We start from the raw sequence: 22,910 nt of genomic DNA on the forward strand, positions 1-22,910 counted from the left end.
GTCCCAGAAATTTACACAGAGAAATGAAAGTCTATGTCCAAAGAACCATACAAGTTAATTTGTAATAGCCAAAAACTGGAAACAACCCAAATGACGGATCAGCAAGGGAATGGATAAACAAATGTGATATATCCATAACAATGGATACTCAGCAATAAGGGATGAACACATATACATACAAAAACACGGATAAATCTCAAAATAATGCTGAAAGAACCCAGAGACCTCCCCCTCAAAAAAGTGTACATATTATATGTTTCCATTTCTTTTTAAAAATTATAGAAAATACAAACTAATCTATAGTGACAGAAAGTATATAGAAAGTTGCCTGAGGAGGAAGGGATTACCAAGGGGCAGGGGGAAACTTTGAGAAGTGATGGTTATCTTCACTATCTCCATTGTGGTGATGGTTTCATGAGTGTTTCAGTGAAGTGTGTGCACGTGTGTGGTCAATATTTACCAAACTGCGCTTTAAATTTAAGGCTTACTGTGCGTCAAACTCAATAAAGAGGCAAATTTTCACATTAAAAAAAACAAACTCTAGTCTCACGGTCGATCCATTTCACCACTGGGAAACTTCCCCTCCTCTTCGGCCCTCCACCTCAAGACTGACACTTGTCCTTTCTCCCCCCGAGAACACTGGACAGTTCACAAACTTCTGACTAAGCTTCAAAGTAAGGCTCACTGTGTTCTTGGATCCTCTGCTCCTGCCACACAAACCTCCGGTCTACCTTCCCGTTCGCAATAAAATAGTTAGCCTTACAGGTGAGTGACACTTGCCCCCACCCACAGACCCACCCCCCTCCAATCCATTTTCCCTAACACTCAACCACGAAGCTTCATCAGACAGAGCACATCTCGGTCCTGAAATACCACAAACAATCACGGAACCACCGAAAGCTGCGCCCCTCAGACGGCCCACCCCTGGGTCAACCGGTAAGCAGGGATTCGAACACTCCCCCTCCCAGTCCGGGTTACCTGCCACAGGCTGGCCGCGTCGCGGACAGTTCAGCCACCGCGGCGGGATCTTGTTATGAGCCATGTCTCGGGGCCGTGCAGAGCTACCCCCTCCACCAACGTTCGCCGCGCCAACGCCACCGCCTCCTTGCGATCGGCTCTGCACTAGGGATCCGAGGCACCCGGATCCCGGCCGGGGTCCAAATCCCAGCAGCTTCTACCCGGGAAACGTCAGAGGCGGCGCGCCACTTTCATTCAGGATCAACTCCACCGCTCTAAGCGAGCCCACAATGCAGCGCTACTTCCGCCCCCAAAGGCCCCACCCACTTCTTTCCGAGGTCAGAGGGGAAGACCGAGAGGCTCCGTAGAGGGACGGGAAAGAGTTAAAGCCTTGGCGAATGGAAGGGACGCGTCTGACGTCGCCCCGCCCCGCCGAGATTCCGGCGCGCTCTTTGGGCAGCTTTGCGCAAGCGCAGGTGGCATTGTACCGGTCCCTGCAGAATGACACGTATTTTTTTCCCACCTAGACAGCCTATACCTCCTCGAAAATGTAGGGAAGCCAAGCCTCTTTCACGCGTAGACTGATCCGCAGCTTCCCCAAAGGCATGTATTTTACTGGTGAAAGGGTCCTTCTCACCACTGTTACAGATCTAAAGCCTGATCGCCCTTTTTTCTGCCAAGCTTGACGTCCTGGCGGGATCTGGGTTTGATCTGGAATTTGGGAAGTTCTCCCTGATGCGGTTCAGGGGAACAAGCCTTAGAGAAATTATAAGGGCGAGAAATTGGAATGCCAGAAAAGAAGAATTTGGGGAGGTGTACTTCTAAGGATCCATGAAGTATCTAAAATTAATCCCAAAGCATTTTTCGAGAGTTTTGTTTACATTTCTGAAGAAAAGTTTCCGCGTATTTGGGAGTGTCGGGGGGGGGGGGGGCATGTCTCAAAGTTACTAACTTGTGTATAATTGTCAAAGGCAGGAAGTGCCGGCCGGAATACCCACCAACTGGCGGTGTTCCTTGCCTTACCAAACAAACGGTCTTTCCCTTCGAGTTAAGCAGGGGTGATTGGAAGCATTTTATAAACTCGGTCCTGTAATAAGACCTGTAGTTACCAGAGTAAAGTATTAAACGTAAAGCTGGATAAGGGGAAATTAATTATAATGTAGCAGTTTGGTTTTAAACAATGCTATATTTGAACCGCAAGGTTGTGAGGTCGGGTGGGGGGTATATTTTAAAGAGTCAGTGGGAAATTTGGGAGGCAGCTCAGCCCCTGAATGCCTGGACTCTCTCGGTAAGATTCAGAATTCCCCCATAAAGAAAGAGGGGCCAATGGCTATCTCTCTGAGAGCCTGAGTTAGGTAACACTCCTGGTCTACCTTGAAACCCTGTAAAGTCCACCTTACAACTACTGACCTTTTTGTGAGTGTATCACACCTCTTCTGACAGGACAAGATAAGATCCAGTTTCCTTACATACCAGAAGTCGGCCTAAATAGTGCCCAATTCTCTGCATACCATGCCCAGAGTGGTGAAGTGTTTGATCCTCCAAATCTCTAAGGATGGAAAAGGTGAGCCTAATCTTGGGAGAATATCTCACTTTTCGGTTTATTCTGACGTGTGGAAGGGTGCTCCTATCTGGCTTCCCAGAAGTTGGCAAAATGTCAATGAGTGATAGTCGTTGTTTTGTGTGTTTTTGGTTTTTGGTTTTTGGGGTTTTTTTATCAATTCCCATTTTCCCTCGCTGGCAGGGACTAAGTTGGTATCACGTATGCTCGGCTTCCTTCCTCATTCTGGTGACCCCACCACCACCACCACCACCACCTCCACCTCCTGCCTGTACTTTACCAGCTACAGTACATAGAAGAAATTCAGAAGGAGATCATGGTGGGCTAAGCTTGGAGCAAAGAAGGAACATGAGTCACATCTCACATAGAGGTTGAGGTTCTAAGCTCAGGATATGGGGCCAAGGAAAACAAACTCAAAACTCTGTTCCACTGCTGAGCACCAAATGAAGTCACTGACTGGCATTTAGGGTCATGTACAAAAAAGAGCGATCTTCAGACAACAGACCCACACTTTTCACAGCCAGTTTCTCCCCTCTAAGCTTCACATCTTCCTCGAGGGCATAAGTTCAGAAGCAGAACAATAAGTAGCCTCTCTTTCTCTTGCTTGCCTGCACAGGCCCAGGTAAGTTGATAGGAGTGGGTACAACGCGACTTCTTTGCAGTCAGATTCATAGCTGCCAACAGCTACTCTAATGTTGTAAGCCAAAAGAGGATGTACTGTGGAGCTTCTTATTTGCACAGTCTCCCTCCAAGCCTAATAAGGTATTAGTAATTTTATGTTTTTAACTTTAAGTTCAGGCCTGTTATTAGTTTAATTGTGGGCAAGCAAATAGATATGTTGAAGTCCTAACCCTTAGTCCTCAGAATTTGAACTTATTTGGACATAGGATCTTTACAGAGGTAACCAAGTTAAAATTTGGTCATTAGAGTGGGCCCTAATTCAGTGGGACTGGCATCTTAGGATAAGGAGAAATCTGGACTTGAAGACAGGCTTACACAGAGGGGAAGATGATGTGAAGACACAGGGAAAAGACAGCCATGTGACTAGAGGAATGCATCTATAAGCCAAGGAATACCAAAGATGGCCAGCACATACCAAAAGCTAGAGGCAAGGAAAGATTCTCCCCTGGGGCTGTCAGAGAGGGCATGACCCTGCCTACAACTCGGTTTCAGACTTGTAGCCTCCAAAACTGTGCGGCAATCATTTGTTGTTTTAAGCCACTCAGCTTTGGGTACTCTTTTGTAACAGCTCCAGGAAACTGATACAAGGACCCCTAAAAACTTGGATCTGCCCTTGTTGCAACCCATGCTTTCTGGATCTAAAGCTCTTGAAGCCAGTGTCCTCTGGACCAAAGTCCCTAACCTTAATATAAATGCAGACAACTTTTCCCAATCCCTTTTAAAGGGAAATTTACCTGGTCCACTCTTAGGGTTTTAGTGCCCAAAAGTCTGTTCTAAAGAACTCAGACATTCAGCCATTAGTACTAAATCACTGTTTGCTGTAAGAGCACTGAGATCTTCAAAGGCAGTATTAGGTATTTCTTCAGGTGGCAAGCATTAATTCAAGTATCTACCAGCATCTCCATAGTCCTCACTGCCCAGGGACTTACCATCCCTGTTCCTGAGGTGGGATTCCATCCCCAGAAAATGCCCTTAGACCCAGAGGTTCATCTTCCAACGGAGGACTCTTCCACTGACAAAGCATCACAAACTGGGGGGCTTAAAACAACAGAAATTGATTCTCTCACAGTACTGGAGGCTAGACGTTCAAAAATCAAGGTGTTTGAAATCAAGGCTAACAGGGCCACCCTTTTTCCAAAGCCTCTGGAGAAGTATCCTTCCCTGCCTCTTCCAGCCTCTGGTAGCCCCAGTCATTCCTTGGTTCCAACCTCTGCTTCTGTCTTCACATGGCCAACACCCCCCTGTGTCTGTCGTCAAGATGATGTTCTCCTGGGGCGCCTGGGTGGCTCAGTCGGTTAAGCGTCCAACTTCGACTCAGGTCATGATCTCATGGTCCGTGAGTTCAAGCCCCGCGTCGGGCTCTGCGCTGACAGCTCAGAGCCTGGAGCCTGCTTCGGATTCTGTGTCATCCTCTCTCTCTGACCCTCCCCTGTTCATGCTCTGTCTCTCTGTCTCAAAAATAAATAAACATTAAAAAAAAATTTTTTTTTAAAAGATGACGTTCTCTTCTCTCTGTGTGGCTATGTCCTAATTTCCCTCTTCAAATGACCCCAGTCATATTGTAGTAGGGCCGAACCTATTCTAGTAAAACTTCATTTTAGCTTGATTCCATCTGCAAAAACCCTATTTCCAAATAAGGTCACGTTCACAAGTACCAGAGTTTAGAAGTTCAATGTATCTTTTGAGACAATTCAACCCATAACACCCACCCTTACCTCTGGAAGCATGTCCAGGCTTGCAGAAACAAGCTTTTCTGAACCCAGGAATTTGACTGCTGTATGTTACAGGGGCTGAGGGCAGGCCACTCCAAGATAGGTCACTGTGGCATGAAGATTGTTCTGAAGGCAATTGAGACCTTGTGGACTCAAGAGAAACTTTTGTCTCTTCCTTAACTGCATGGAAGAATCTAAATTGGGGGGTCTTTCCCAGAATAAGGATAAACCTTATCTGAGTGACCCATCTCTGTTGCAGGGCAAACATCTAATTACCAAACATCTCTTCGTCTTATTGCCCCATGGTGTGCATTCCTTTTCTTTGAAGTCCCAGACCCCTACCCCTTCTCTTTAGTTGGGGATGACCTCATTTTGCCTGACGGTCTTTGGAATTTCCACGTCTTTGAGGATTCCCTGTATGGACACTATTAAATTTTATTTTCTCCTGTTTATCTGTCTCATGTCAATTTGATTGTTAATCTAGCTAGAAGGACCTTGAAGGGGACAAGAGTTCTTGCTCCCTGAAAATGTCTTCCTTTTTAAGAGTATCATGCAGTTTTTTAGAAAGTCAGAAACTGAGACAGAGACCTTAAAAATCACCTTCCATGTCCCTCCCTGGTTTTGTATATTGCTAGCAGCTGCAGAGAATGAAATATATGAGCAAGCTCAAAATCACCGTCTCTTCCCACTTTCCACCAACAGTGCTACACCTGCTTGAAGAGTTTCAAGTCTGTAGTCCGTGCTTTCAAACTTAGTCTCCCCAGAGGCTCCAGGTATTTTCTCAGTGATCCGAGACTTCTAAAGCCCAATTTCATGTCTACACATTGTTAAAAGATAAACTGAGGCATATTAAAAATGTTGAGAAGGGGCACCTGGGTGGCTCAGTCAGTTAAGCATCTGACTCTTGATTTCGGCTCAGATCATAATCTCATGGTTCATGAGATCGAGACCCAAGTCAGGCTCTGTGCTGACAGCTTGGATCCTGCTTGAGATCCTTTATCTCTCTCTCTCTCTCTCTCTCTCTCTCTCTCTCTCTCTCTCTCTCTCTCTCTTCTCTCTGTCTCTTTCTCTCTCTCTCCCTCAAATAAATAAGCTTTAAAAAAAGAGTTCATTTGAGCAAAAATCATTTTGAATTGGGGCTTGCTAAACTGGAAATGGTTTGGATCACTATGGGGACAGGAGCCAGGGGAAAGACTTATACAGAGAAGGTGTAGAAGCAAAGAAAATAAATTATATTTGGCTATACCTTAAAGCCTAGTTGGCTGTTTGGGATTAGTTGTCCTTAGCATTTTGATTTCATAACCTGGAGGCATTTACAGGCTTAGATTTTGGTTTGCTTACGTATCCTGCCATGACATTAGAGCCACTTCAGTCTAATGGCCTCCTTGTTTAATTCATCAACATCAATTCCCAAACAAGGACTCAATATGACGACTCCAGTTCCAGGGGTGCAAATACATGCCCAACCCTGAACAGGCTCCTACATAGAGAGATCTGATTCCCCACCCACATGTTTGTACAAGAATATTACATCTCTATTTTCTATTAATCAACCTAATCTTAATTCTGAATCCCTTCCTACTAAATAGGTAGTGTGGGGGGAGGAAAAATAATATTTCCTTTACTCTTCTGAGTTTTTAGCCATTATCTCCTGTAATAAGAGAGATTAACAAGAAAAACAAAGTTTATTAATATGTATACATCAGGTATAGATGGGAGATACTCAGGGACACTTAGTAACACTTCCCACCAGAAAGCCCAAGACACCACCTTGAATACCATCTTCAAGTGAAGACAAAAGAAAGATGTGGGGGGTGGGGGGGGGTGTGCATTTATGTGGAGTGACCAGGGAAAGCAGAGTAAAATGTAAACTTTGTTATGCAGATTTAAGTGGCGCTTTCTCTGTTGATAAGTTTCTTATAATTTTAGAGTCATCTTTCTCTTCCGCGTACCAAAAGGGACACATGCTCACGAATGGGGGTTTCCTTTCCCCTATAAATGGTGAATTTCCCTTACACAACAGTAACTTCTACTCTTTTCAGAATTTCTTCTGTGTCTGCTGTTGCTCAAAAATAACCAGTTCAAAATAATCTTTCTTCCAAAGAGGTATTCTTCAGCAGGAAATGTTAGCGCTGGCATTTTGGGGGGGTTTCCCCCACTTCTATGCCTAGAATTACATCTTCGTCCCAGGGGCTCAGACAATATATCCCCAGGCAAGGTTGGCTTCCTGCACTGACACTTGACATGACTCCTTCAGCTCTCTACTGATCATTGACGGTACTACGGGAGAAAGGGCATCTTTTGTGAGGCTGGAAGCCCTATTGCACAGGCCTTTTCTTTCTGAATGCACCTGTAGCTATTTCTCTCCGAGGCACTACAAGAGATCAGGGCCCAGTAACCAAAATCTAGAGTCTGGAGAAATATCCAATACTTTCCTTCACTAAGCAGACAGTCCCCCAGCAAGGATTAAATAAGTACATGTGACTGGATAATGTTTTGAGAAATTAACTTTTTTGGTTCAATGATAGAATGGACATATCTCATGAGGGAAGCATCAAAGATGATTCCAGTCTTCCTGTTCTACATAGGAAGGTCTCCAACTTTCTCACTAGCTCCAAGAATCCTAAGTCTATTATTTCAAGTATAACAAAGAGCATTAAAAATTGTTTATTGGATCATTTCCTCTGCATGATGATAAGTTGGACATATTTGAGTTAAAAAAAAGGAACTAGAATTCCCCATTTCTCTACAACCAAAAATTAAACTGTGTATGGCCACTAGATGGAGCTAAAAACCAGGTAATCAAGCCTTCTGTTTCATTGACCAAGAAAGTAGGTCAGTGAGTCAGGTTCTTCAATTACATTATGTGTGTGCCTGCTCCAAAGGTTGAATTTGGCCCTGGTTCACCAAATTCAGAATAACAGGTCAGTCTAACCTACAAGTGATTGAATAACAGTGACTAGCAGAGTGCCTCTGCTGTGCAGTTTACACAACTTTCTTCAATGGAAAATATAAAAGATTAGAAGGAAAAATAAGTAACTGCTTTCTAAACATTACTGTCAAGTCATGATGGTGTTCAGAGATATAAATAGCTATCTGTTTCTGTGTGCCATAAAAAAAAAACTTACTTCTACTTTGAATTATGCAGAAGGTTGTCTGACTTTCCATTTAAGAATAATAAAATTTTATGTATGAATTATGCATTACCTTGCACAAAATGTTCAGAGATTCTCCAATTTGTGTCAATCCTCACAGTTCCATAAGGTAGACATTGCTATCATCTCCAGTTTATAGATGAGGAAACAGGTTCAGAGAGGTTCAGTAACTTGCCCAAAGCCTCACAGCTTGGAAGCTAAAGACCTAGGCTGCGACGTGGTGTGTGCCATGCTGGAACCTGCCAGCAGTCAGGAGACCTTTGTTCATAATCCAAGCTCTGCCACCCATGCATATTAGGCTTTGAAGAGGGGAAATCACCCTTCAAGACCTGATTTGTTGTTTTCCCATTTGAAAATTATTAGATGGTCCCTAAGGCAAAGTGCCTTAAACTTAAATGCACTCACTCCCTTGGGATCTCTTTAAAATGTAGGCTCTGATTCATGAGGTCCGGGGCAGGGCTGAGATTCTGTATTTCTTTCTTTTTTTTTTTTTTTTAATAAGATGACAGCTTTATTATTTTTTAATTTTTTTTTAATTTTTAATTTTTGAGACACAGAGAGAACATGAGCGGGGATGGGGCAGAGAGAGAGGGGGACACAGAATCTGAAGCAGGCTCCAGGCTCTGAAGTGACAGCACAGAGCCAGACGTGGGGCTCGAACCCACAAACCACGAGATCATGACGTGAGCTGAAGTCAGATGCTTAACCTACTGAGTTACCCAGATGCCCCAAATTTATAAAAAACATTTTCGCCTACATTAACTCATTTGATCCTACCAAAACTTGGTGAATTAGATAGGGAAGATATTTTCCCCATCACAGATGAAGAGACAAAGTCTCCAGAAAGGTTATGACAGACATACCCAGTGTCTCCTGACTCCCAACTGCCAAGTGCCTTTCACCGCACCACACCGCTTCCCTACCCTACCTCATGGCTCAACATGTATATAAATCTATGAGCAAGGAGTGTGGCTGTGCTATAGATAAAGAAGAGAGAAAGACGTGGCATAAGCTTGGGATCACCTTATTAGGAGAAATGACCGAATGAGTAGTACATTGAGGCAGGTTGATGGCTAGGGAACATCTGAAGTTTCTGGTGATGTATTTCAAAACGCCAGGTTTGGATTCCACAGAATGCTAACTTCAAAGGTCATTGACTCACTTATCGAATGGTTGTCTTTTTTTTTCTTTTAAGTTTACTTATTATTTTGAGAGAGAGAGCACAAGCATGCAAGCAGGGAAGGAGAAGAGAGAGAGAGAAAGAGAGAGAATCCCAAGCAGGCTCCTCATTGTCAGCACAGAGCCCGATGCGGGGCTCCATCTCACGAATTATGAGATCATGACCAGAGCCGAAATCAAGAGTTGGACACCTAACTGGCTGAGCCACCCAAGCTCATAATGGTTATCTTCCATTGGGCCCTAGTTTTAGGCTCAGAAAAAGTATACTTTAAGTCTGCTCTTTTCAATTCATATTTCTACTGAATGCTGATTATGTGAGGAAATCCAGAGATTACAAAGATGAAGACCCATCATTGAACCATAAAAAGCTTATTATTTAGTAGGGAGGACTTATTTCCATTACTCATGTATCGATTCATTTAAAAATAAGATGTAGCACCTTGCTATATGTCATGTACTATCCAAGGAGAACAGTGACAAATGAACACAGCAAGGCCCTGACCTCAATGACTTGACTTGGCCAGTACAGGATATGGAAAAAGTCAGCATAAGCGCCACAGGGGGGCGCTGTGGGGGGCTGCCCACCCTTCCAGGAATCACAGACAGGGATATCCGTCCCAATCTTGAAGAGTCAGGGGAAGCTTCCAAGAGGAAGTCACATAAACTGAGCTGAGCTGGGGGTCTGGGGGACCATATGTGCAAAGGTCTAAAAGCAATGGTGTGTGGTAAATATTTAACAACCATCTCTCTGGGGATAGGCAAGCACGCCCTAATTTGTAGATTTTGCCAATGTCCTTGATATCAATACTCCCACCAAGGGAGACTAAGCTCCCAACATGACATCCCTAAACATGGGTTTGGGAAGAAGTAAGTACTTCACAAGCAGGTACAAATCAGCTCTAGAGTACCACTGCCTAGAGGTACAAGTACATGCTGTGAGGAACCCCAAGCAATTCTGTGGGGTGTGTGAGGCTTGGGCAGCAGGTAGGGGAGGCGAGTGCAGATAGAAGAGAGAATAGGGAGAGGAAGGCTGGAAAATGACCAAATGCCACTTCAGTGACCAAATGTCACTTTGGAGGTGATCCCAAGGTAAATATGGAGTCATTGAATGGTTGTTGTTTTTTTAATGTTTATTTTTGAAAGAGAGTGAGAGAGAGAGAGAGAGAGCACACGTGCGCGGATCTTCTGTTCCCCTCTGTCTCTCTGCCCCTCCCCAAACCCGATGTGGGGCTCAAAACCGTGACATCATGACCTGAGCTGAAATCAAAGTCAAACACTTAACTGACTGAGCCACCCAGGTGCCCTTCATTGAATGGTTTTAAGAAGGGAGTGACCCCATTGAAAGTAATATATAGAGAGTAATGGAGACAGAAGCCTGATTACAGTATTCTGCAGTGTGAATGAGAAGTGATAAAGTGGACAGAGTGGAGACAGTGAGTGCAGGCAATACCTATACTTGCCTGTGAAGCAAAAGGAGCAAGGAGCTAAGGCAGTAACTGTTGGAAGCCAAACTTGAAGCCAAAGGGTTTGATTCAGAGATTTTTTTTAATATAAAAAAAGATGATTACACTTCAGTCAATTACAATTCAATGAATATGACAAAAAGCCAGTGGAGAGAGAGATGAGGGGACAACTGATGGAGTGCGCCCTCTGAGGACAGGGAAGGATAGGATCCCAGGTACAGGATAGAGTACAGGATAGAGTAATAGAAGCACCATGAGATTACAGGGTTGTAAGTTCATGACCCATGTTGAGAGTAGAAATTACTTAAAAATAAAAGAAATCTTAAAAAAAAAATAAAATACAATAGAAGTACCATGAGATTTAACGTTTTATTCATGCTAAAAAAAAATTCCAAAGTAGCACTTGGAAGGCAAGACCCTAGTCAGTTTTACTCAATGCAGTAGCCTCAGAATGATGGCTGGAAATACAGCAGGTATTTGCTGAGTGAATTAACCCATGAATGGATAAAAGTAACCATTAATTAGACACACTTTGAACCAGGACTGTGAAAGTTATTTTCACACATATTCTTTAATTCTTACAACAACACTTAAGAAGTAAATAATTATTTCCATTTTACAGATGAGAAAAGAGAAGCTTAGACTGAGAAATGAAAGAGTTCAGGACGTGCCACCCAAATTACGTTGCTTGGGGCTATTGATTATTTGGAGCTGAAGGTATTTCAGAAACAGCAGCTGCAGGAGGGTCTTTCTGATCTACCCTTTTCTACCTAAAAACAAAACCATAAAATTTCCCATGAGAAAAGTACCCTCCCTGTACCAGGAAGAGAAAAACATCCTTATCACCAGAAGACTGGGAATTGACACAGAAATGGGTCTGTACAAACAAACTTACTAATAGCCCCTTTCTTCCACTGGCTTCCTTTTCATTTATCTCCTAGCCACTTTCCCACAATTTACTGCCCTTCACTGAACCCCTTTGTCGTATCATTTCTTCGCATGTTTATGGTATCTTTGTCTAAAAGGTGGAAAAGCTTCCTGTTCTGGTCACTTCTTCCAGTCTTCATTTTTTTGTGAAAGCTCTCACGCACATGCAAAAATGTAATAAAATCTGTCCACTTTTCTCCTATGAACCAGTCTTGTATCAGTTTAGTTCTTAGGCTCACCTCCAGAACCTAAGAAAGGAGAGGGGAATTTTTCCTCCCACACAGAAACATAACCCATAACCACACAGCTAATGAGTGGCAGGCATGGGATTTGATCCAGGTCAATCTGATTCAAAATTGTGGTTTTAGCAATGACTATGGAAAAAAAAAAAAGACTGTGATTTTAAGTGTCTGGATTCTAAATATTCAATAACTTTGTCAGATTACCATATTAGCAAATATTGATGCCTTAACCCACTCCAGACCAATTGAGTTGGAATCCTTGGAAGTGGGGGGCGCGTGAGTGGCTCAGTCAGTTAAGTGTCCAACTCTTGATTACAGCTCAGGTCATGATCTCACCATTTGTGAGATCAAGCCCCCCACCAAGCTCTGCACTGACAGCAGGGAGCCTGCTTGGGATTCTCTCCCTGTCTCTCTGCCCCTCCCCGGCTTGTGCACATGCTCTCTCTCTCTCTCTCTCTCTCTCTCTCTCAAAATAAACTTAAAAAAAAAAAAAAAAGAATCCCTTGAAGTGGGACCCAGATGTCCTATTTTAAAACTCTTGTAGGTGATTCTAATGTGCACAGAAGGTTGGGAACTGCTTCCTTGGATCACTTTCTAATTTGAGGCTGTAGGTATCATCTACCTGTCATTTTATTTTGAGGCAACATCTCTGCAAGTCCACCAAAGCAAAGATTTCTTCTTCTTTTTCTTGGGTTACTAAAGTACCAGGCACACACAGTGAGTGAGTCTCTTGTAATTGGAAAGTGTCAGCAATAATACCTATCCAATACCTTGTGGAGAAATACTAAATATTTGAAGTAAAAATTTAAAAAATTTGAGAAAGGAAAAGGAAGACTTTTGATTACTTGCATCAGCAGAATAAGTAGAAATGAGCTAATTATGGAGAGACAGAATAGCATTACAGTTAAGCATGCTGCCCTTGGAGCCACAAATCCCAGCTCTCATGGTCACTAACTGTATGTCCTTCAGCAAGTCTCTGAACCTCTCTGCTCACTGCTTTCCTCCCCTAGGAAATAGAGACGATGTCAGCAACTCCTTCACAGGATTAAGAGAGTGAAATGAGCTAATATGTGTGAAGCACATGCAGCCCAGAAGCATTCTGGGTCATCTAGGGCTGTTATGCCTATCTTTCCCTGCTAGGGAAAGAGGATTTTGTCCATTTTCTTGCCAACCGTATCTCAAGTCCTAGAAAAGGGCCTGCCACAACGTGGCCTCTCCATAAATGCTGATTATTGTTGTCATTTTTGAAATTAGATAATTAAAACAAATGTTATGTGGTGTGTGCCATTTAAAAATAGTCATTGATTCTAAAGCTAAAAATATACCATTTGCTCATAAATCATGTTATGCCATCATACTTTCAAAGGAACTTGGTGAGCCACCATAAGATAAAGAAACTGAGGGGCTCCTGGGTGGCTCAGTTGTTTGAGTGTCTGACTCTTGATTTCAGCTCAGATCATGATCCCAGGGTTGTGGGGTTGAGCCCTGAGTGGGGCTCTGCACTGAGTGTGGAGCCTGCTTGAAATTCTCTCTTTCTCTCCTTCCCCTCTCCCCTACTTGTGCTCCCTCTCTGTCTTTCTAAAAGAAAAACAATAAAGAAATTGAGAGCATCATTTTAAAAATATGGTGAGACATAACTATAGAGAACAAATTGATGGTTACCAGAAGGGAGGTGGGTGGGGGGATGAGTTAAATAGGTGATGGGGATTAAGGAGTGCACTTGCTGTGATGAGCACCAGGTGATATATGGAAGTGTTGAATCACTATATAATACACCTGAAAGTAATATTACACTGTCTGTTAACTAACTGGAATTTAAATAAAAACTTTAAAAAATATATGGTGAGGGGCGCCTGGGTGGCTCAGTCGGTTGGGCGTCCGACTTCGGCTCAGGTCATGATCTCTCAGTCCGTGAGTTCAAGCCCCGCATCAGGCTCTGTGCTGACAGCTCAGAGCCTGGAGCCTGTTTCTGATTCTGTATCTCCCTCTCTCTCTGACCCTCCCCCGTTCATGCTCTGTCTCTCTCTGTCTCAAAAATAAATAAACGTAAAAAAAAAATTTTTTTTTAAATACATGGTGAGACAGTCAAACCTTAAATTTTACATATGTCATCATCCAAATATTTTTAAAATATTTATTTATTTATTTTAAGACAGAGTAAGCAGGGAAGGGGCAAAGAGAGAGAGAGAGAGAGTCCTAAGCAGACTCTGCACTGTCAGAACAGAGCCTGACTCAGGGCTCTATCTCACCAACTGTGATCTGAGCCGAAATCAAGAACCAGAGGTTTAACCAACTGAGCCACCCAGGCACCCTATCATCCAAATAATATTGACTTTCGGTTAGATTTAAAATATGCAAAAATGAAAAGCATTAAATATTAAGATTATGGAATTTAGTGATTTTACCCTTTTCCTCAGATTTCTTTCACTATTATTCCACCATCATTTCTTTATCTGTTTTTCCTCCTGACAGCAAACTGAGAGCAACCTCATCTGCTCTTGAGAAAGAGAAAGAAAAGACAGGAACTAGTCCAACAGTTGAACTGCACTGAATAGTTTAATGCTACCCTTTTAACAGCTGGAAATTTTTCATGGAATGGTTCCAACCACTCCTCAACTTGGGAAAAAATCATTCAGGGACCTTCTGCCTTACAAGCAATTCATAACCCCTGGCAAAGTTGAATCTAAAAAATATACAACGTGCCTATGAGTCATCCTTAAAATACTTTTCTTCAATAAGCTTCTGTAATGGGGAAAAATTATCATTCCACACAAGCTTCTGAGACTTGTTACCACTTTGCAGATTGAATAACCCTTGGAGACAAGGCAATCTACCGGCTAGACAGCCTGGAAACAGCTTCCAGACCAATCAGCTGCTGGGAAACAGTTTTTGGCCCAATCACCCACCTGGAAACTGTACATGGACCACTCGCTGTCTTCTAAGAACCACTTCTCCTAAAATCTGCCACTGCTGCCTTGCAAACCAAACCAGAGAGAGAAAATATACCTGAATTATTTCTACACTGACCTTGTGAGTCCCAGCCCATCTGTGCCCTTTTGACAAGTGCTTCGAACTCCATGCCCCTCAGTGGAATTCATTCTGTATTGAATAATTTTTTGGCCAAGCCCTATCCTTTGTGGAAAGAGGTAAGGAATAAATACATTTAATAATATATCATTTTGTACATTATAGCGGGTTTTTTTAATGTTATTTTATGTTTTTTTTTTTCATTCAAACTAGGTGATTGCCAACCTTAGCTGCACATTGGAATCACCTGGGGAATATTAAAAATCTTGATGCCCAGGCTTCACCCTGGACCAATTAAATCAGAATTTCTGTCATCAGTCTTTATTAAAGTTCCATAGATTATTCTAGTGTGTGTCAGGGAGCAAGAATGTCCTGCCCCCTTCAAGGTCTTTGTAGCTGGACTAAGAATCAAATTGACACGAGACAGATTAACAGGAGAAAATAAAATTTAATAGCATTCCTAGGGGGAATCCACTCAGACATGGAAATAAGGTATATATGTCATTCTGAATTAAGGAGAAGGGAGTAGAAGTCTGGGATTTCAAAAGGAAAAAATGCAATTCACAGGAAAATGAAAAGGAGTGCATGTTTGGTAAACAAATGTTTGCTGGGCCACTCAAAAACAAGGAGACACAGAGGACTTTGATCAAACAGGCCTTGCTGGATTCCTCCCTGTCTACCATATCTAGTTCCTAGTGTAATGTAGTTCTTTATGGTGATAGCTCTCTTCTTGGAGCAGATCCTCTATCTAAATGCTTTTTAGGCAGTTGAGGGGGGAGGTAAAGAACTTTTCCTAAACCTGTTGGATTTCGATTGCTTTTTAACTCAAAATAATCTTCATGCCATAATGGCCTACGCTTGGGGCAGCCTACCTTTGGCCTCTACCTATGCATCTTAAGTTGAAAACAACTGCCTAACTAGATCTTAAGAACTTGCCAAAGGCAAACGATTTCTTGCATTTTGCATTATCTCACCCTGCCCTGCCTAGACAGTTTTTCTGCCCAGCCCTGGCAATCAGTTGATAGTAAACACACAGGGAGTTTCAGCAAGGTGCCTGGGATCTGGGGTAAGATCAGGACTACGTCACCCTCTGAGCTCAGTAAGGGAATATGGAATAGTTGTAAGAGCTTGTTATTGTGGACTCGGGTCTGTGTTTGAGGTTTATCTCTATCACTGTCTAACTCTCTGTCCTAAACTAAGTTAAATGTAAAATGGGGAAATAAAAGTATCTGTTTGAGAGGATGTCATGAAGATCACATTAGATAGTAATAAGTAAAGCACTTAGCCTGGCCCTGGGTACTTGCTCCATAAATAGCCAACTAAGAATAAACACAAAATTGTTGAGATGACCCACTTGCAAAAGTAATCCTTCCTAAGAGATGATTTGTAACATTAGCAGGGCTTAGGAAGTAACCTGCAGTGACAGTGTTCAAAGTGTATCCTCAGGCCTGTTATTTAACTCAACAGAAATGTAATCGAATCAACCCTCCTGTAACTTGAACATTTCAAGTAACATTATAGTAATGGAAGTGTCCTTGCCTGCACAGTCGATAAAAAGAAGAAGGGGCACCTGGATGGCTCAGTGGGTTAAGAGTCCAACTTCAGCTCAGGTCATGATCTCACAGTTGGTGAGTTTGAGCCCCGCATCGGGCTCTGTGCTGACAGCTCAGAGCCTAGAGCCTCTCTTTCTGCTCCTGTGCCGCTTGCGCTCTGTGGTGGGACCATTTTTATTCAAGCTTTTGGGAGACTCTCTTGGATTATTGGAATGATAAGAAAGAAACTGCACTGCTAGTTCAGCTGCAACTTGACTCTTTAGAATCAATAGCCATTTTGGATTCAGGAAATCCTTGGAGAATATCAAACCTTACCCTATTACAAAGCCTCCTGGATCTGGGAGTTAGAACTATACATATAGCAGCCTGGTCTTTTGTCCTTGAGAAACCTCCTCTCAAAACCCAGCACATAGTAGGAAAAACTTTTCAAAATCTAGTTACATTTACATTTTAGTTTGTTAGGGCAAGAACTTCTGTTTTTAATTAACCTCTGCTGGTCTCCATCTGCATACAGGACACACAGTGAACTTGATTCTTCCAGTATCTACAAGAAGCCTTAGGAATAAATCAATTATAGATCTATTAACTCTGTTAGCTCTTTCAAGTTATACAGCTGCTGGCTCATGACATTTCACTTTGCACCTGCCTCTCCATCCCCAGCTAGGCATCTTACCAATATGTATCGCTGGTCATAAATGAAAATAGAAATTTCTTCTGCTATGGATATAAAGGGAGGGACTAAATCCGCTCTAAAAAATAGTCTTTTTTATATTCCCCAGAAAATAAACTATTATTTAATGATTCCAACTATTTTCTAAATGATGCCTTCATATCCTCAATGTAATTGCAACCCTTTAATAAGCTTTATTTAATAAATAATACTCCTGAGGCTTGAGAGAACTCATATAGGAGTTAACACGCATAATTTATTGCCCAGGGTATGGATAATATAGACTCTCAAAATTGTAATTTGTCATCAGTATATACTATGAGTATAACATACAGTGACAATTTTTTCTTTTTTAAAAACTTTTTTAATGTTTATTTATTTTTGAGAGAGAGAGACAGAGACAGAGATGGAGCACAAGTAGGGGAGGGGCAAAGAGAGAGGAAGACATAGAATCTGAAACAGGCTCAGCTCTGAGCTGTCAGCACAGAGCCCAATGTGGGGCTCAAACTCACAAACCTGTGAGATCATGACCTGAGCCAAAATCAGACACAAAACCAACTGAGCCACCCAGGAGCCCCTGACAATTTTTTCACATACATTCCTAGTTGTTTCATATACATCCCTAGTTGTTCCAGTCACATTTGTTGACATGACTGTCATTTTCCCCATTGAGTTTCCCTAGCACCTTTGTTGAAAATCAGTTAATTGTATATGTGTGAGTCTATTTCTGGATTCTATTGTGTTCCATTGATCTATTTACACCAATATTACACTGTCTTGATGACTGTAGAGCTTCTTAGTAATCTTGAAATCAGGTAGTAAAGTCTTTCGACATTGTCCTTTTTCAAGATCATTTTAGCTGTTCTGTATCCTTTGCAATTTCACATAAACTTTACTACCAGCTTGTAAATTTCTTTTAAAATGATCCTGCTTGAATTTTGACTGGATGGCTGTAACTCTATAGATCAATTTACAGAGGGTAGGCATAATACAACTATGGAGGCTTCCAATTCATGAACAATTAACCACTCCATTTATTTAGACATTTATCCCTATAATATTTCATATTTTTACTGTACAGGTTTTGCACATTTTTTGTTACATTGATTTATTCCTAAGTATTTTATATTTTTATTTTCTTGTAAATCATATTATCTTTCAGTTATATGTATGGCCCAGTAACATAAAATGTATCTTGGTGAATGTTCAATGTGCACATTGAACAGGGGTGCCTGGGTGGCTCAGTCAGTTAAGCGTCTGACTTCAGCTCAGGTCATGATCTCATGGTTTGTGGGTTTGAGCCCCATGTTGGGCTTTGTGCTGACAGCACAGAGCCTGCTTGGGATTCTCTTTCTCCCTCTCTCTCTGCCCCTACCCTGCTTGCACTCTCTCTTTCAAAATAAATAAATAAACTTTATAAAAAAATAAAATAAAATTATTGGATCATCTAAGTATGTCAGGTCAAATTGGTGAGAGTATTGCTTAAATCTTCTATATCCTTATTGTTATTTTGTCAGTTATTCTATCACATACTGATAAAAGAGTACTCAAATCTCCAAATATAATTACAGATTTATTTCTTTATTATCAATTTTTGCTTTTACATACTTTGAAGCTCTGTTATTAGGTGTATATACACTCAGGAATTTTACTTCTTCTTTATCAGTTGCCCCTTTTATTATTACAATACCATTCTTTATCCCTGGAAATACTCTTTTTCTTTAAATCTGTTTCCTCTGATATATAGAAATACTAGCTTTCTGACGTTCAGTGTTTGCATGGTATGGATTTCTTACTCTTTAATTTTCAAACTGTGTTTTTATATTTAAATGCATCTCTTGTAAATAGTATATAATTGGGTCATCCTTTTTTTTTTTTTAATTTTTTTTCAACGTTTTTTTTTTATTTTTTTATTTTTGGGACAGAGAGAGACAGAGCATGAACGGGGGAGGGGCAGAGAGAGAGGGAGACACAGAATCGGAAGCAGGCTCCAGGCTCTGAGCCATCAGCCCAGAGCCTGACGCGGGGCTCGAACTCACGGACTGCGAGATCGTGACCTGGCTGAAGTCGGACGCTTAACCGACTGCGCCACCCAGGCGCCCCTGGGTCATCCTTTTTATCCATGCTAATAATCGCTGTCTTTTTATCGGGCTATTTATTCTGCTTGTATTTAGTATAATTACATTAAAACATTATCATACAAAATACATATAAAGAATTACTAAAGATTAAAAATAAAAAGGCTGGGGGGCGCCTGAGTGGCTCAGTTGGTTAAGCATCCAACTTTGGCTCAGGTCATGATTTCCCAGCTTGTGAGTTCGAGCTCCACGTTGGGCTCTGTGCTGACAGCTCAGAGCCTAGACCCTGGCAGGTTCTGTATCTCCCTCGCTCTCTGTCCCTCCCCCATTCGCACTCTGTATCTCCCTCAAAAATAAATAAATAACTTAAAAATGGTAATAAATAAATAAATAAATAAATAAATAAATAAAATAAAATAATAAAAATAAAAAGGCTGGGGCACCTGACTGGCTCAGGGTCTTAATCTCAGGGTCATGAGTTCAGGCCCTACATTGTGAGTGGAGCCTAGTGAGAATAAAATTTAAATATTAAATAAATAAATAGGCAAACACTCCAATAGAAAAAAGCGGAAAAGAATATAAAAAGGCATTCCTAGAATAGATGTTCAATTTCCTTAGTAATTATGGAAATAAGAATCCACTTTACACCCATTTGCTTTGCAAAACTTAAAGATTCATTATATCAAATGTTATGTCAAATATGTCATATATATATATGTCAAGGCATAGGGAAATATGTTGCAGGTGTATTTAAGTCTACCCCTTCATTATTTATTTCTTATTTGTCCCCTCTCTTCTTTGTTCCTCCTTTTTGGTCTTCTTTTGGATTGAGTATTTTTTGTATTCCAGCCTATCTCCTCTATTGGCTTTTTTTCTAACATTTTTAAAGTGATTGCTAAAGATTACAATATGCATCCTTAATTCATCACAGTCTACCTTGAACTGATATTATACCACTTCATGTAGAATGTAAGAGTCTTACAACAGTACACAGTGACAATTTTTGATAAAAGTTGTATATTGTTTGAAACTTCAGATTTATATATGTGTATTTATTTATTTATTTATTTATTTATTTATCAAAACTCATTAAATAGAACATTTAGGATGTTTGCATTTCACTGTATATGACTTTTACCACACACACACACACACACACACACACACACACACAAAAGGAAACATAAAGAAACATTAAGCTCTAGTTAATGATATGCATACTGACATGTCAAGGGATGAAGTTTACTGATGTCTGCAACTTACTTTGATACACATCAAAAGATAAGATGAATTGATGAATGCCAAGAAGAATGGCTAGATGGATAAATACGTGACAAAACAAATATAATAAAACATTAATTGCAGAGTGTAGATAATTCTTTCAATTTTCCTCTTTCTTTAAAAATGTTCATAATAAAATGTTTGATAAAAAAGCCACTATTCTGGGGTGCCTGGGTGACTCAGTCAGTTAAGCGTCTGACTTAGGCTCAGGTCATGATCTCATGGTTTATGGGTTCGAGGCCTGCACCAGGCTCTGCCCTGACAGTGAGGATCCTGTTTGGGATTCTTTTTCTCCCTCTATCTCTGCTCCTTCCTGCTCATGCTGACTCTCTCTCAATATAAATAAATAAACTTTTTAGAAAAGCCCCTCTTCTAATGTGACATGAAAATTAAAATCTAATTTGTTTTGTAATGTCAATTAATTATATAATGAAACCTTAAGGACAGAAAAAATTATGCACATAAATTTTGTTGTGGTGATGACCTTAAAGCTCTATCTCAGTAACTCTTGACCTTCTTAATTCCAGACCTGGCCTGAATCCTAAATTCAGCACTGTCTGCAAGGCTGCACAAGATCTCACCCTTGTGTGCATTTCCAGCCTCCTCCAGCAGCCCTCTTCCCCTGGCTCTCTGCCCACCAGGCATATGAGACTTTCAGTTCCCTGAATGCCCTGGGCTCCTGCTTGCCTGAGGCCCCAAGGCCTCCACCGAAACTGTTTCCTTGCCTGGAGTACCATCCTGCAACACCCTCTCCTTCTTTTCAGAAAGTCATGCTCATTACTCACTCAGGTTTCAACAGAAATATCATTTCCCCGATGAAATAGTCCCTCATCTCCCAAAGTAGGTCAGGTTCCTATCCTGGAGGAACCCTGGGAAAGTACCTCACAGGATCTGAGTTGCTCTGAAGCCAGCACAGAACCATGGAATTTCCTTCTTAAAGATAGCAGATGTCGGGGCGCCTGGGTGGCGCAGTCGGTTAAGCGTCCGACTTCAGCCAGGTCACGATCTCGCGGTCCGTGAGTTCGAGCCCCGCGTCAGGCTCTGGGCTGATGGCTCGGAGCCTGGAGCCTGTTTCCGATTCTGTGTCTCCCTCTCTCTCTGCCCCTCCCCCGTTCATGCTCTGTCTCTCTCTGTCCCAAAAATAAAATAAAAAAAAAAAAATGTTGAAAAAAAAAATTTAAAAAAAAAAAAAAAAAAAGATAGCAGATGTCCTTAACAGGTCCTGACCTTTGTAACTTGTCCTTAAGTAAGTCACTCCCCTGCTCAGAAATCGGGAGGAGTATGTGTAACCTCTAAAAATCCCTGACTTAAAAGCCAGTTTTGGTTTAGAAATAATGCTGGCTTGCTTTTTATGTTACATAAGAAGAGCAGTGTGCCCCCTCAGTGCCCTAAATGAGGTAAGAGAGCCGTGATTGGAAGTTAGCCGAAAACCCAGAGCTTCTGCCCTCAGGAAGCGATGCGACAGAGGCAGAACAAGGTGGAATGAAGATGAGACTAAAGGCAGGAAAACCACTTATGAGGCCACTGCAAATAACCAAAGGCCTGAATTAAAGCAATGAATGCTTTAATTCATGGAAAAAGAGAGAAGGTGACAGATTGAAGGGGAAGAATATATTGGTCTTTGCCACAGCACATGGCATATGTGGAGGGTGAGTGAGGAGCATTTGGGTAAGAGGATGGATTTGGGGACTCCTCTTTTGTCCTCAGTCACCACAGCTTTGGGATTCCAGTACAGTAAGTCCTAAGCTGAATGACATTTAGGTCTCTACATAGCATCTCCCACAAGCACCATAACCCCAAATGTCCAAACTGATAAATGTTTATGATCTATAATATTAAGCAATGAAAATAACACTGATTAGGGGCCCCTGGATGGCTCAGTCAGTTGAGCGTCCGACTTCAGGTCATGATCTCAAGGTTTGTGGGTTCAAGCCCTGCATCGGGCTCGCTGCTGTCAGCACAGAGCCCACTTCAGATCCTCTGTTCCCCTCTTTCTCTGTGCCTGCCCCCCTCTCAAAAATAAATAAATGCTTTAAAAAAATAACAGAATAAATTTATTAAAAGTTCTGGTTTTCTGGAAGTACCCTCCACAATATATCTCCTATGTCAACTCTTTTTTAAAAATAAGACTAGGAACAATTTCTCAGCATCATTTTATATTATAACAGAAATCTATTCTTTTGATAATGTTAGTTGAAGTAGCCACTGAGAAACAATCAATTTTAAAAAGAACATAGAGTACTTCTACAAAGATTTATTACCGATATGGATTTCTTTTTTTAACTTAATGACTCACCAGCAAAATCCTTTAGAATTGGAAGGCTCTGTACTTTGCAAGATTGCCAAATTGTCACTGATTTATTCCCCTAAGTATAATTTGAAAGAACCTGCTGTGTAAATCTGAATACTGTAAACCTGTAAACC

General features: G+C 41.5%; 1 protein-coding gene and 1 long non-coding RNA gene across 3 annotated transcripts in view; one reads left to right on the top strand and one right to left on the bottom strand.

Annotated features, from left to right (window-relative positions):
• RNGTT (RNA guanylyltransferase and 5'-phosphatase) overlaps positions 1-1,266 on the bottom strand; it is a 317,924-nt gene extending 316,658 nt beyond the window's left edge. The window contains exon 1 of the mRNA XM_058734685.1: positions 979-1,266. Within this exon, the coding sequence (XP_058590668.1) occupies positions 979-1,042 (64 nt within the window). The 5' untranslated portion in view covers positions 1,043-1,266. The remainder of the gene's footprint in view (positions 1-978) is intronic.
• Positions 1,267-2,401: 1,135 nt separating this feature from the next.
• Positions 2,402-21,432, top strand: LOC131514542 (uncharacterized). Of its 2 annotated transcripts, none has more exons than XR_009263112.1 (3): positions 2,402-2,521; positions 14,350-15,023; positions 21,014-21,432. It is a non-coding gene; the product is annotated as an uncharacterized LOC131514542 (long non-coding RNA). The 2 variants fall into 2 exon arrangements; XR_009263113.1 differs by lacking the exon at positions 21,014-21,432 and adding an exon at positions 15,118-18,174.
• The last annotated feature ends 1,478 nt before the right edge of the window (positions 21,433-22,910 follow it).

The sequence above is a fragment of the Neofelis nebulosa genome, chromosome 6 (genome assembly GCF_028018385.1).
Source record: "Neofelis nebulosa isolate mNeoNeb1 chromosome 6, mNeoNeb1.pri, whole genome shotgun sequence".
NCBI lineage: Eukaryota > Metazoa > Chordata > Mammalia > Carnivora > Felidae > Neofelis > Neofelis nebulosa.